The sequence below is a fragment of the Spermophilus citellus genome, assembly GCF_964194105.1.
Source record: "Spermophilus citellus genome assembly, chromosome: 17".
In the NCBI taxonomy this organism is placed as follows: Eukaryota; Metazoa; Chordata; class Mammalia; order Rodentia; family Sciuridae; genus Spermophilus; species Spermophilus citellus.
Genome location: NC_138199.1, coordinates 78417594 through 78431322, shown reverse-complemented (window position 1 = coordinate 78431322; position 13729 = coordinate 78417594). Strand labels below are relative to the sequence as shown.

The 13729-nt window shown below is 57.8% G+C and overlaps 1 protein-coding gene, 1 long non-coding RNA gene and 1 pseudogene across 6 annotated transcripts in view; 2 read left to right on the top strand and 1 right to left on the bottom strand.

The window, feature by feature from the left end:
• The first annotated feature begins 2502 nt into the window (after positions 1-2502).
• LOC308635920 lies at positions 2503-5770 on the top strand. Its single transcript, XR_014019294.1, has 3 exons — positions 2503-3251; positions 3367-3470; positions 4940-5770. It is a non-coding gene; the product is annotated as an uncharacterized lncRNA (long non-coding RNA).
• Positions 5771-6098: 328 nt separating this feature from the next.
• Positions 6099-11168, bottom strand: LOC308636386 (ubiquitin-ribosomal protein eS31 fusion protein-like; annotated as a pseudogene). The gene is made up of 3 exons (XR_014024351.1): positions 11092-11168; positions 10660-10873; positions 6099-6630 (listed from the first exon to the last, which is right to left on the bottom strand). The product of XR_014024351.1 is annotated as a ubiquitin-ribosomal protein eS31 fusion protein-like (transcript).
• The window catches only part of WDR45B (WD repeat domain 45B), a 26687-nt gene continuing 24030 nt past the window's right edge, over positions 11073-13729 (top strand). For 3 of the 4 annotated variants that reach the window (XR_014019288.1, XR_014019290.1, XM_081270742.1), the window contains exon 1: positions 11076-11271. Coding sequence is in view for 1 of the 4 variants with exons in the window: in XM_081270742.1 (XP_081126868.1) it covers positions 11205-11271 (67 nt within the window). In the remaining 3 variants the exon portion in view is untranslated. Of the gene's footprint in view, positions 11272-13729 lie in introns of all 4 variants that reach the window. The other variant, XR_014019289.1, reaches the window with a different exon arrangement.

Here is a 13729-nt window from a genome sequence, read left to right as displayed (position 1 = left end):
GCCCGCGAAAATGCAGGAGGCAGGACCAGGAAGCCCGCTTCTCCGAAAAGGCATCCGGTTACCATGGTGAAGGAAACAGCCTAGAGCCTGTTGCCCATTGTCCAGGGCAAAAGTCCCATGAGTTTTCCTGGCTGTGGTATTTTGTTTGATTTTGTCTGCTATCCTATGGCGGGTAGCAGCTTGCTTTGTCTCTGTGACCTATGGTTGCAGCTCGTGTCCTCCCATATTCTGTGCTTTTCCTTGTAGCACGTGGGTGCTTTAAAAGTTGAGTTTTAGCGGCAGACACCACTGTTACTATCAGATCTTAAGGCAGTCTGCATTTGGCATTTAGGTCAAGTCACTTAAGGGTTAAAAGCACTGCTGACCACAGGTCTAGTTATAGACCCCATAGCCAGCAGCAGCTAAGTCTTTTGTCTCCATGGCTGAGTTACAGACTTCCTGATCTGTAGGACAAGAATGTAGCAGACAGGTTTAGTAAGAACTTTCTAAGTATTCACAGAAACAATAGAAATTTAAAATTTACTTCACTCCAGGTAAAAAAATCCTTGTAGTAAGTCTCATTACAACATTTTCCCCCTTTTTCTCACTCTCCTAGTGCAGACTTCTAGAACATAAACCCAAAAAATGAAAGACCCCCAGACCCTCAAATCCCCCGTCCAAAAGAACTAGCGTCACACTGGCTGCAAAAGCAAGAGGCAAGTTTATTAATACACAGGCGCCTGCGGGTGCACAGCAAAACCTCAGCCGAAGCTTTGGTGAACTGGCACACCGGGCTTTGGGGTACAGATCTTTTATAGGGAAAAGGGAGTTGTTTTCCACCTAGCACAATAACAGGTGTTTTTGAATCCAGCATACACGTCACTTAAAGGGTAAACTTGTTTTTCACCATGATAAACTTGTTTTTCACTATAGGTTCCCGAAAAACTCATAAATCTCACAGGTTTACATTTTGTTTCCTCCCTGTTCCCGCTTATGATCCCAGTTTGCTCAAGCATGTCCTGTAATGTGGGCAGGGTGCCCTTTCTAACAGGTTATGTGGTGAGCTCACCTGTTTACTGCATACTTTCTACTTTTCATAATCGGGCCTTAGGTTATGGGGCTGGGGTCTTTCAAAATCTTTTATAAAGATTCACAAAAACAATCTAAAAAAGTCCACAAAAGGGCTGGGGATGTGGCTCAAGTGGTAACGTGCTCTCCTGGCATGCGCAGGGCGCTGGGTTGGGTCCTCAGCACCACATAAAATAAAATAAAGGTGTTGTGTCCACCAAAAACTGAAAAACAAATATTAAAAAATTCTCTCTTGGGGCTGGGGATGTGGCTCAAGCGGTAGCGCGCTGGCCTGGCATGCATGCGGCCCGGGTTCTATTCTCAGCACCACATACAAAGATGTTGTGTCCGCCAAAAACTGAAAAATAAATATCAAAAAATTCTCTCTTTAAAAAAAATTCTCTCTCTCTCTAAAAATTAAAATAAAATAAAGATATTGTGTCCACCTAAAACTAAAAAAAAATATATTAAAAAAAAGTTCAAAAAAGCGCTCTTTCCATGGTAGAGGACTCAACTCAACAACATAGCCCATTAATCACCTTAATAATTTTTACATTTATTTAGAGTCTCTAGAATTATAAAAATTATTATTATTTTCTTTCTAAGGACAAATTATTCCCCAATATTAAAAAGTTTAATGTCACAGATTTTCCTTCTGTCTAATTCACTTACTTTGTACAATTCAGCCCACAATACTCTGCAATCCTAAGCATGCTTAACTTCTGGAGAGAAATACCAAACTCACTAATTTTTTAAAAAAATATTTTAGTTCTCAGTGAACACACCATCTTTATTTTATTTTTATGTGGTGCTGAGGATCAAACCCAGTGCCCCGTGCATGCCAGGCGAGCGTGCTACTGCTTGAGCCACATCCCCAGCCCCCCCAATTTTTAATATTTATTTTGGAGTCCCTGTACGGGCCACCATTTGCTGCATTCCCGGTGACTTAAACACTCAGACCTTTTGCCCACCCAGGGATACCAATTGCCAGGTTGCTCGAGACTAAAACACTCAGGGGTCACTCCAGGGGAACTGGGCTGATTGGGCTGCGCAAAATAACCACACAAGAGACAGAAATATCTTTTTCTTAGCAGAGGAGTCAGACCCGGTCACGTGCTAGTCAGCCTCCCACAGTATATCCAGAGGTTGAAGGTCCTGCTCAATCTTCAGCCCATTTCTCCCCAGTGGAGACTCAGGTTCCTTGTTAATGAAAATTTAAAAACCAACATTAGATTTATTTAAATGTTTGAGAATCATGTTAAAACTCATTGCTGGGGCTGGGGCTGTGGCTCTGTGGTAAAGTGCTTGCCTCGAAAGTGTGAAGCACTGGGTTCGATCCTCAGCACCACATAAAAATAAATAAATAAAGATATTGTATGTTCATCTACAACTGAATAAATATTTTTTTAAAAAATCATCACTATTTTTTTCTAGTTTGACTTTTTAAGTGACAATTAGAAAAGAGACTGAGCCCAGGACATGCCAACATCCAAATGGCCCTAGGAGACATGGAGTGATTTTGTTGGGGTCCTGGACTGCCTGTGTGATGGGAACTGACAACTGTTAGAACCTGGTGGTCAGGGAGCAGTGGTTCCCACTTAGTAGTCTCCACCCTCTTCTCCAGGGTCATGTTGGGGCATGGACGACTCTTGCTCTCTTCCACTCCCCTGGAGTCTAGAGACCAAGCTTGCTCTGGATGTGGATATTGCAAGTGCCTGACACGCTTTGATGGCTCACATGTGCTCAATGTGAGCCTTTCATCCACAGATGTGCTCATGTACGTGCTGGTGTCTGTGTACATGCATGCGTGTGAGCTGCGTGTGCACGTGGGCGTGTCTGAGCATACTTCAGCACTCACTCCATGTAGGCAGTGGCCTTGCTCCTCACGGGCAGTGATTATTGCAATGTCCCTGCATTCCATGTCCCGAGCAAGCTCACACTTTTGAGCACTGGTCCTCAAATCACCTTGACATTTGAGGACTTATAAAGGAGCATGTGCAATGTCCTTAGAGAGGACAATGTAACTGCCACCTTTAGCAGATGAGTCAGAAGTATGTACTTTGTGTTAAGATAAGCAGACGGCCATCTGGTTAGCTGTGTGTCTTGGACTGAAAGTGGCAGAGCAGCCACGGAGCTGGGTCAGGCCTGTGTAGCTGAGTCACCTACAGCTGGGTTCTCTGTTAAGCCTGTGCCCTCTGCCCCAGGTATTGTCCTGGTCTACGACATTGGAAACTGCCGGTCTTTTTAAATTTTAATTTTTTTTTGTAGTTGTATATAGACAGCATGCCTTCATTTTGTTTATCTTTATGTGGTGCTGAGGATCGAACCCAGTGCCTCACATGTGCAAGGCAAGCGCTCTACCACTGAGCTACAACCCCTGGTCTTTTGGAGGTGTCAACTGATGGATCCAGGAGATTGATGAGGTACCACATGGTTCCACATGGGCTTGGAGGATATTGGGCCAGGGATAGGCCAGGCCCACTAGGGCCTGTGGACCCACCTGAGCTGAGGGCAGAGGCATGCATAGCAGGAAGCAGGCACAGCTTCACAATAAGGCCCTGGACAGGGCAGTGCCCCAGTGTTGCCACAGAGAATATCCAGCCCCTAGGAATCTGGGTCAGGTCCCAGGTCCTTCCTGCTGGGGTCAGGTAGGTGGGTGAGCAGTGGGCAGGCTGCTGCTGGCTGGCACTCTGACCAGCCCAACTGCCAGTGGGGACACTAGTGGCCAGTGCTGCGCCTCCTGTCTTGGGGTGCTGAGGCTGCCCTAACACATGACCAGTACCTGGTGTCTTAAGGAAACATATAGGGCTAGGGTGCATTCAGACCCAGAGTGCTTGCCTAGCCTGCGTGGGGCCCTGGGTTCCACTGCTAGCACTGCAAGAGCAAAACAAAACACAAATAAAAGAAGAACAAGACCAAGATGCTTGTTTTCTCACAGATCTGGAGGGCAGAAATCCAGGACTTCAGTGTAGGCAGGGCTGTAGAAAGCTCCTTCCTGCCCTTCCAGCTCCTGGTGACTGCAACCAGCGTGGGCATCCCTTGGTTTATGGCTACCTCATTCCAATCCCAGCCTCTGATTTAGGTGGCTTCTCCTCTGTGTCACAGTGTCTTTCCTTCGTCTATGCGGACTGTGTCATTAGAGTAGGGCCCACCCTAGTCAGTGTGACCCCATGTTTAGTAGTTACATCTGCAAAGACCCTATTTTCACAGAAGTCCCATTCTGAGGTTCTGGGTGGACATGAATTTGTGGTAGGAGCACTCAGCCCCCAGGTCACTTATGGTGCTACGGACAGCAAAACTCATCCAAGGGCCTTGCTTTCCTCACCACTGCACCTCTGGCACACTCCCGGTGTCCCCAAGATCCTGGTGGGGAACCGTCTGCACCTGGCATTCAAGTGGCTCATGCCCACTAAGCAGGCTCAGGCCTAGACTGTGTGCCTGGGTGTGACCCTCTTTGAGGTCAATCCTCTGGGCAATTTCAACATCACAAGTCCTTCACAGAGCTGGACGGATGGTGCTGGTGCGGTATGGGATGGACCTGCTCTGGAGGCCAAGCAAGGGTAGGCCAGCAGGGCCACTCCAGGCATGAAAGCTGCTCCACAGCCCCTTGGACTCAGCTCAAGGTCACTGAATCTATTCTCAAAAAGTAAATGTAATTAGAGAGGAAACAATTATCATGGCTTTGGATGAAGGCTCAGATGAATAATTTTTGCAGAGGTGGAGGAGTCACAAGAGCTTTGCTGCATGCCTGAGTACCACAGGCATAAGTGTCCCCAGATCCCGGTGGGGGCTGGGGGGAGGGGCGGAGGCCAGGTAGGGGCCCGCCCTCTGCTGGCCAGCCCCAGGCAGGGACAGCACAAACTAAACAGGTCTCCTTCTTTCCCAACTGCAGAGCTTGCAAGACCTCTGCTGTTGGCTTTGGTGTCCTACAGCAGGTGCACCCCATGGAGAAGCTCCTGCTGCCCCTGGCCTTGAGGGGCCACTTCAAGTCCTTCTCTAAGGCCAACAGCAGCCCTAAAAAACTAATACAACAAGGAAATAAGTTGTACTCCACAGCAGGGAGTACTGTAGAGGATCCAAGAAGCATCTGTGTGAAATAAAAACAAATGCTAACATGGATCACAGTAAGGAGGGTGTGAATTTAGGTGCTAGACTCACAGATAACATAATTAAATCATAGGCCAAACCCTAGAGAAAGGGTGTCCTTTGTCATTTTTTGCTGAGACTTTCTGTGGACAAATTCCATCCAGAGTATGACCTTGAGTGCCCTGTAAATTCAGGTGTGCATCAGCTGCTTCCAAACCTTCAGATTCAGAATCTGCTAGCATGATCCCCTCTTTGATTGCCTCAGGGAATCAACTGTGTGGGGACTTTCCTGATAGGTCTGCTACTTTGAAAAGAAACTATTTTGACAAACAAGGAATCTGGAAGAAAAAAACAAAAGGCACTTACAGATGATGTTGTTTCTGTGTAAAGAGCTGGGACCACTGGGATTCCCTGTGCTGGACAACAGCAAGCAGGCCCCACAGGCCAGCAGGAGCTGCAAAGAGTGCTTCCCTGGGGAGAGAGGGTGCACCTGACCCAGAAAAGGGCACTTCTGGTGACTTGAACTGTGTAACCCACTGTGGTGACAAGACCAGAGATCCCTGCTCCCCTCTTCTCTCCCACAGTAGCTCCCTCTTCTTTCCCCCCTCTTTCCCTCCCACAGTAGGTCCCTCCTCTCTCCTTCCCTGAAAATGGAACTCAACAGCTCCAGGATCTGAAACTTTCCAAGGATGATATGACACTGCAGGTGGAAGATTCCTCACCTGACCCCACGTGACAGGGCCCAGTCAAAACGCAAGTGGACTGAACACATTACATACAACTACCTTTTGACTTTAGGTACAGGGTCTATATGAAACAAATAAATTTTGTATTTAGACTTGGGTTCCATCCCCAAGATATCTCATTATGTGTGTGTATATATATATTTCAAAACACAAAAGAATCATAAACATGAAATACTTCTTTTTCTTTTTTAGTTCATGTCTTTTATTATCTCAAATACATTACATGTCTTCTGGTTTGTTGAAGCACTAAGTCAGACAACACTTGTCACAATAGTGTCTGTCAAAGTGGCTGGCCATAAAACTCCACACCACATTCATCTGAAGGGCACTCACAGAGAAGGCAGCTAATTTTGCTATTTTCATCCACCTTATAACATTTCAGAACAGCCAACTTAATCTTCTTTCTCTTATGCTTATTCTTCTTGGGAGTGGTGTAAGACTTGTTCTTCCTTTTCTTAGCACCACCATGAAGCCTCAGAACAAGATGAAGGGTGGACTCCTTCTAAATGTTGTAGTCAGACAAGGTACGTCCATCTTCTAGTTGCTTACCAGCAAAGATCAGACTTTGCTGATCAGGAGGAATTCCTTCCTTATTCTGGATCTTGGCTTTTATATTTTCTATAGTGTCGGAGGGTTCAACCTCGAGAGTAACAGTCTTCCCCATAAGCGTTTTATGAAAATCTGCATCTCGGCGGCGGTCCCACGGCAGATGGCGGACCGGAACGCTGAAATGACTTCTTTCCCAGGAATTCTGCATTGACATATATGTACCACAGGCTGGGTGGCTTGAATAGCAGACCTGTACTCTCAGTCCTGGAGGCTCAGAGGCAGAATCCACTGAAAGCCTCTCCCATTTTCTGGTGGTGGCCAGGAACTCCTGATGCTCCCTGTGACCCAGGCACCCCAACCTCTGCCTGCTTCCTGTGGTCTTCTCCCTCTCTCTTCTCTTCTAAGGACATTGGCCATAGGAGTTAAGGTTCACCCTTAAATCTAGGACTATCTCCTTTTGAGATGTTTGAATACATCTGCAAATAATTTTTTTTCTCAATGGTTGAATGCCCCTAAGTTCAATCCATGATACCCAATAAATAAATAAATCACATTCAAAGAGTCTGGTAGCAGTATCCTCTGTGGCCCCCACTCAACCAACTACAGGGGACAGGCACCTAACCTGGAGAGTGGACATCCACTCGCAGCTTCAGCTGCAGGAGAAAGAAACACTTAAGTGCAGGAGGAACATGGTGAGAAGCAAGTAGACTAGATCTGCAGAAACTCCTCAGAGATGGGGCAAATGCAGGAAGGGAGGAGATAGAGGAGGGCGGAACTCACCCACTGGGGAGGAGGATGCCATAGGAGGGAAGGGGGGGACACTGCAGGAGAGGAGTAGGGGGAACTCACAGAAAAACTCACTGAAAACGCTGCGGGAGGGGAGCAGGGGGACCCGCTCACCCAGGACGCTGCGGGAGGGGAGCAGGGGGGACCCGCTCACCCAGGACGCTGCGGGAGGGGAGCAGGGGGGACCCGCTCACCCAGGACGCTGCGGGAGGGGAGCAGGGGGGACCCGCTCACCCAGGACGCTGCGGGAGGGGAGCAGGGGGGACCCGCTCACCCAGGACGCTGCGGGAGGGGAGCAGGGGGGACCCGCTCACCCAGGACGCTGCGGGAGGGGAGCAGGGGGACCCGCTCACCCAGGACGCTGCGGGAGGGGAGCAGGGGGGACCCGCTCACCCAGGACGCTGCGGGAGGGGAGCAGGGGGGACCCGCTCACCCAGGACGCTGCGGGAGGGGAGCAGGGGGACCCGCTCACCCAGGACGCTGCGGGAGGGGAGCAGGGGGGACCCGCTCACCCAGGACGCTGCGGGAGAGGAGCAGGGGGGACCCGCTCACCCAGGACGCTGCGGGAGGGGAGCAGGGGGGACCCGCTCACCCAGGACGCTGCGGGAGGGGAGCAGGGGGGACCCGCTCACCCAGGACGCTGCGGGAGGGGAGCAGGGGGGACCCGCTCACCCAGGACGCTGCGGGAGGGGAGCAGGGGGGACCCGCTCACCGAGGACGAGCAGGGGGGACCCGCTCACCCAGGACGCTGCGGGAGGGGAGCAGGGGGGACCCGCTCACCCAGGACGCTGCGGGAGGGGAGCAGGGGGGACCCGCTCACCCAGGACGCTGCGGGAGGGGAGCAGGGGGACCCGCTCACCCAGGACGCTGCGGGAGGGGAGCAGGGGGGACCCGCTCACCCAGGACGCTGCGGGAGAGGAGCAGGGGGGACCCGCTCACCCAGGACGCTGCGGGAGGGGAGCAGGGGGGACCCGCTCACCCAGGACGCTGCGGGAGGGGAGCAGGGGGGACCCGCTCACCCAGGACGCTGCGGGAGGGGAGCAGGGGGGACCCGCTCACCCAGGACGCTGCGGGAGGGGAGCAGGGGGGACCCGCTCACCGAGGACGAGCAGGGGGGACCCGCTCACCCAGGACGCTGCGGGAGGGGAGCAGGGGGGACCCGCTCACCCAGGACGCTGCGGGAGGGGAGCAGGGGGGACCCGCTCACCCAGGACGCTGCGGGAGGGGAGCAGGGGGGACCCGCTCACCGAGGACGAGCAGGGGGGACCCGCTCACCCAGGACGCTGCGGGAGGGGAGCAGGGGGGACCCGCTCACCCAGGACGCTGCGGGAGGGGAGCAGGGGGGACCCGCTCACCGAGGACGAGCAGGGGGGACCCGCTCACCCAGGACGCTGCGGGAGGGGAGCAGGGGGGACCCGCTCACCCAGGACGCTGCGGGAGGGGAGCAGGGGGGACCCGCTTACCCAGGACGCTGCGGGAGGGGAGCAGGGGGGACCCGCTCACCCAGGACGCTGCGGGAGGGGAGCAGGGGGGACCCGCTCACCCAGGACGCTGCGGGAGGGGAGCAGGGGGGACCCGCTCACCCAGGACGCTGCGGGAGGGGAGCAGGGGGGACCCGCTCACCGAGGACGAGCAGGGGGGACCCGCTCACCCAGGACGCTGCGGGAGGGGAGCAGGGGGGACCCGCTCACCCAGGACGCTGCGGGAGGGGAGCAAGGGGGACCCGCTCACCCAGGACGCTGCGGGAGGGGAGCAGGGGGACCCGCTCACCCAGGACGCTGCGGGAGGGGAGCAGGGGGGACCCGCTCACCCAGGACGCTGCGGGAGAGGAGCAGGGGGGACCCGCTCACCCAGGACGCTGCGGGAGGGGAGCAGGGGGGACCCGCTCACCCAGGACGCTGCGGGAGGGGAGCAGGGGGGACCCGCTCACCCAGGACGCTGCGGGAGGGGAGCAGGGGGGACCCGCTCACCCAGGACGCTGCGGGAGGGGAGCAGGGGGGACCCGCTCACCGAGGACGAGCAGGGGGGACCCGCTCACCCAGGACGCTGCGGGAGGGGAGCAGGGGGGACCCGCTCACCCAGGACGCTGCGGGAGGGGAGCAGGGGGGACCCGCTCACCCAGGACGCTGCGGGAGGGGAGCAGGGGGACCCGCTCACCGAGGACGAGCAGGGGGGACCCGCTCACCCAGGACGCTGCGGGAGGGGAGCAGGGGGGACCCGCTCACCCAGGACGCTGCGGGAGGGGAGCAGGGGGGACCCGCTCACCGAGGACGAGCAGGGGGGACCCGCTCACCCAGGACGCTGCGGGAGGGGAGCAGGGGGGACCCGCTCACCCAGGACGCTGCGGGAGGGGAGCAGGGGGGACCCGCTCACCCAGGACGCTGCGGGAGGGGAGCAGGGGGGACCCGCTCACCCAGGACGCTGCGGGAGGGGAGCAGGGGGGACCCGCTCACCCAGGACGCTGCGGGAGGGGAGCAGGGGGACCCGCTCACCCAGGACGCTGCGGGAGGGGAGCAGGGGGGACCCGCTCACCCAGGACGCTGCGGGAGGGGAGCAGGGGGGACCCGCTCACCGAGGACGAGCAGGGGGGACCCGCTCACCCAGGACGCTGCGGGAGGGGAGCAGGGGGGACCCGCTCACCCAGGACGCTGCGGGAGGGGAGCAGGGGGGACCCGCTCACCCAGGACGCTGCGGGAGGGGAGCAGGGGGGACCCGCTCACCCAGGACGCTGCGGGAGGGGAGCAGGGGGGACCCGCTCACCCAGGACGCTGCGGGAGGGGAGCAGGGGGGACCCGCTCACCCAGGACGCTGCGGGAGGGGAGCAGGGGGGACCCGCTCACCCAGGACGCTGCGGGAGGGGAGCAGGGGGACCCGCTCACCCAGGACGCTGCGGGAGGGGAGCAGGGGGGACCCGCTCACCCAGGACGCTGCGGGAGGGGAGCAGGGGGGACCCGCTCACCGAGGACGAGCAGGGGGGACCCGCTCACCCAGGACGCTGCGGGAGGGGAGCAGGGGGGACCCGCTCACCCAGGACGCTGCGGGAGGGGAGCAGGGGGGACCCGCTCACCCAGGACGCTGCGGGAGGGGAGCAGGGGGGACCCGCTCACCCAGGACGCTGCGGGAGGGGAGCAGGGGGGACCCGCTCACCGAGGACGAGCAGGGGGGACCCGCTCACCCAGGACGCTGCGGGAGGGGAGCAGGGGGGACCCGCTCACCCAGGACGCTGCGGGAGGGGAGCAGGGGGGACCCGCTCACCCAGGACGCTGCGGGAGGGGAGCAGGGGGGACCCGCTCACCCAGGACGCTGCGGGAGAGGAGCAGGGGGGACCCGCTCACCCAGGACGCTGCGGGAGGGGAGCAGGGGGGACCCGCTCACCCAGGACGCTGCGGGAGGGGAGCAGGGGGCGGGAGGTGATGGGCAGCGAGGAGGGCGGGGACTGACTCACCGAGGACGCGGCAGTTAGAGAGCTGGAGGGGACCGGTAGCGAGGAGGGCGGGGGCTCGCGCTCCGTTAAGCACAGCCGGTCACCTCTGTGTCCAGTAGGCCAACAGCTTGTTCCCCAGAGGCAGAACTGGGGTGGCCGTGTCCCAGGGTCGCCTTCCTGTCTCGTCACAGTCGGACGCTCTTGGCCTAGTAGCTTCTCAGTTTTCCCCGCCCGTCACCTGCGAGTGGATTAGCTCGGCGCTCCACGCCCGCCCGGTCGTGGTTGAACGCGCTCGGCGCTCCTTTTCCAGCCTGCCGCGGTTGGATGCACTCCACACTCCCTGCCTAGTCTCTCCTAGGTTGGACTCCCTCGACGCTCGGAAGTCTGCCTGTTTGCGCACGCACACGCACGCACGCACGCACGCTGGCACGCTCGCTGGCGCGGTCGCCCTACGCCTCTGCCTCTCGCTTCCGGTCGCGGCGGCCTCTGTGCCGCCGGTCAAGACCGACCGTCGGGCGTCTGCGGGGCATGCGGCGCTGAGGAGCGGTGGACCTTGCGGCGGCGCCATGAACCTCCTGCCTTGTAACCCTCATGGCAACGGGCTGCTGTACGCCGGTTTCAACCAGGACCACGGTGAGGCGCGGGGCCGGCGCTGCCCCTGCCCCTGCCCCGCGCCCGGGCCCCACCTCTGCTGCTGTTGCTGCTTCTGCCTCAGTCTCTGCCCTTGGCCCTGCCCCGCACCCTTCGTTCCTTGAGACCCCGGCCTGCCTCAGACCCTTCCTACCCGAGACCCTGGCCTGCCCCGGACCCTTCCTACCCGAGACCCCGGCCTGCCCCGGACCCTTCCTGCCCGAGACCCCGGCCTGCCCCGGACCCTTCGTTCCTGGAGACCCCGGCCTGCCCCGGACCCTTCGTTCCTGGAGACCCCGGCCTGCCCCGGACCCTTCGCTCCTTGAGACCCCGGCCTGCCCCGGACCCTTCCTACCCGAGACCCCGGCCTGCCCCGGACCCTTCCTACCCGAGACCCCGGCCTGCCCCGGACCCTTCGTTCCTTGAGACCCCGGCCTGCCCCGGACCCTTCCTACCCGAGACCCCGGCCTGCCCCAGACCCTTCCTACCCGAGACCCCGGCCTGCCCCGGACCCTTCCTACCCGAGACCCCCCGCCTGCCTCGGACCCTTCCTACCCGAGACCCCGGCCTGCCCCGGACCCTTCCTGCCCGAGACCCCCGCCTGCCCCGGACCCTTCCTACCCGAGACCCCCCGCCTGCCTCGGACCCTTCCTACCCGAGACCCCCCGCCTGTCTCAGACCCTTCCTACCCGAGACCCCCCGCCTGCCTCAGACCCTTCCTACCCGAGACCCCCCGCCTGCCTCAGACCCTTCCTACCCGAGACCCCCCGCCTGCCTCAGACCCTTCCTACCCGAGACCCCCCGCCTGTCTCAGACCCTTCCTGCCCGAGACCCCGGCCTGCCCCGGACCCTTCCTGCCCGAGACCCCGGCCTGCCCCGGACCCTTCCTACCCGAGATCCCCCGGCCTGCCTCGGACCCTTCCTGCCCGAGACCCCCCGGCCTGCCTCGGACCCTTCCTGCCTCAGACCCTTCCTGCCCGAGACCCCGGCCTGCCTCAGACCCTTCCTGCCCGAGACCCCCGCCTGCCTCAGACCCTTCCTGCCCGAGACCCCGGCCTGCCCCGGACCCTTCCTGCCCGAGACCCCGGCCTGCCTCAGACCCTTCCTGCCCGAGACCCCGGCCTGCCTCAGACCCTTCCTGCCCGAGACCCCCGCCTGCCCCGGACCCTTCCTTCCCGATACCCTCAGCCTGCCCCAGACCTTTTGTTCCTCGAGACCTCAGCCTGCCCCGGACCTTCCTGCCTGAGACGGCTCCCTCATCCTCTACCGGTCTGATCCCCACTAGCCTGGCCCCGAGACTCCCAACTGGATCCCTGCCCATTTGGAGACCCCATCAGTGCCCTTCTCCTGGGCCTCTGAGGACCTGGGCAGGTGGCTGAGGCTTCCTGGGCCCAACAGGATCTTAGGCACTTGTGAGGCACCGTGGAGATTCTTGGGGGGCGGGAGCGGGGGTGGGGGTGGGGGACACTGCTTGATGGATGATTCCTGTGAGGCCATGATCTCTGCTGGGTGTGTGTTCTCACCTGATGTGGGTCCATCCAGAAAATGCTGACCCCACTAGTTTTCCCTTTGGTTGGTGGGTTGGGAGGAACTTTACAGCTGGCCTTGGTGCAACTGCAGTCCCAGGGAAGGTGGCCCCCCAGCACCCGCCCATGCAGCAGGGGTCTCTGGGATGGTTTTCTCTGCCTCACCTCCTAAATTTATCATGGGGAAGCTGTTTAGAATAGACGTTGTGGACACGGCTGGAAGAGGCCCTCTCGGTGTTTCCAATGCTCTTGCCCAGTTAGGCTTCCTGGCTCTGGCAGCAGTGGCAGGGGTGTGTCCTGGCCCTAGCCTTTGGGTGGAGAGTTTCCCTGTAAAAAAGTGTTTCAAGAGAGCACTGTGGATGCCCTCATTAGAGAGTGGTTTCCAACTTTTGAGTGTTTGTAGTGCCTTCTTTTTATTGAAGTATATTATGCATGCAGAGTGCATGTCAGGTGGTGGGCTGGCATTTTCCAAGCCAAGCCCACCTGTGGCCAGCATAGGTTACAAGGTTGAGTACACCTGTCAGTGCTCCTTGCCACAGGTGCCCACCTGACTTCTGGCAGCATAGGTCAGTTTTGCCTGCTGCCAAACTTGTTTCTATTTGTTGTTGTTGTTGTTGTTGTTGTTTTGTGGTGTTGGGGATGGAACCCAGGGCCTTGTACCTGCTAGGTAAGTGCTATTGCTGTTTCTAACTTTTATCTAACATCACGTTTATGAAGGCTTTTTTTTAATCTTCACATTGAGTTGAGTGTAGTTGTGGATGCTTCTCTTTGATATGTAGTGGTCCTCTGTGGGAATAGATCACATTTATCCATTTTGTCATCAGCAGACATTTGGCCTCCAGAAGTATAAAGTGCCACTGTGATTATTCTAAAATATGTGTCTTTTAGTGAGCGTATGTTCACATTGCTACAGGGGGTATATTCCTATATTCCCA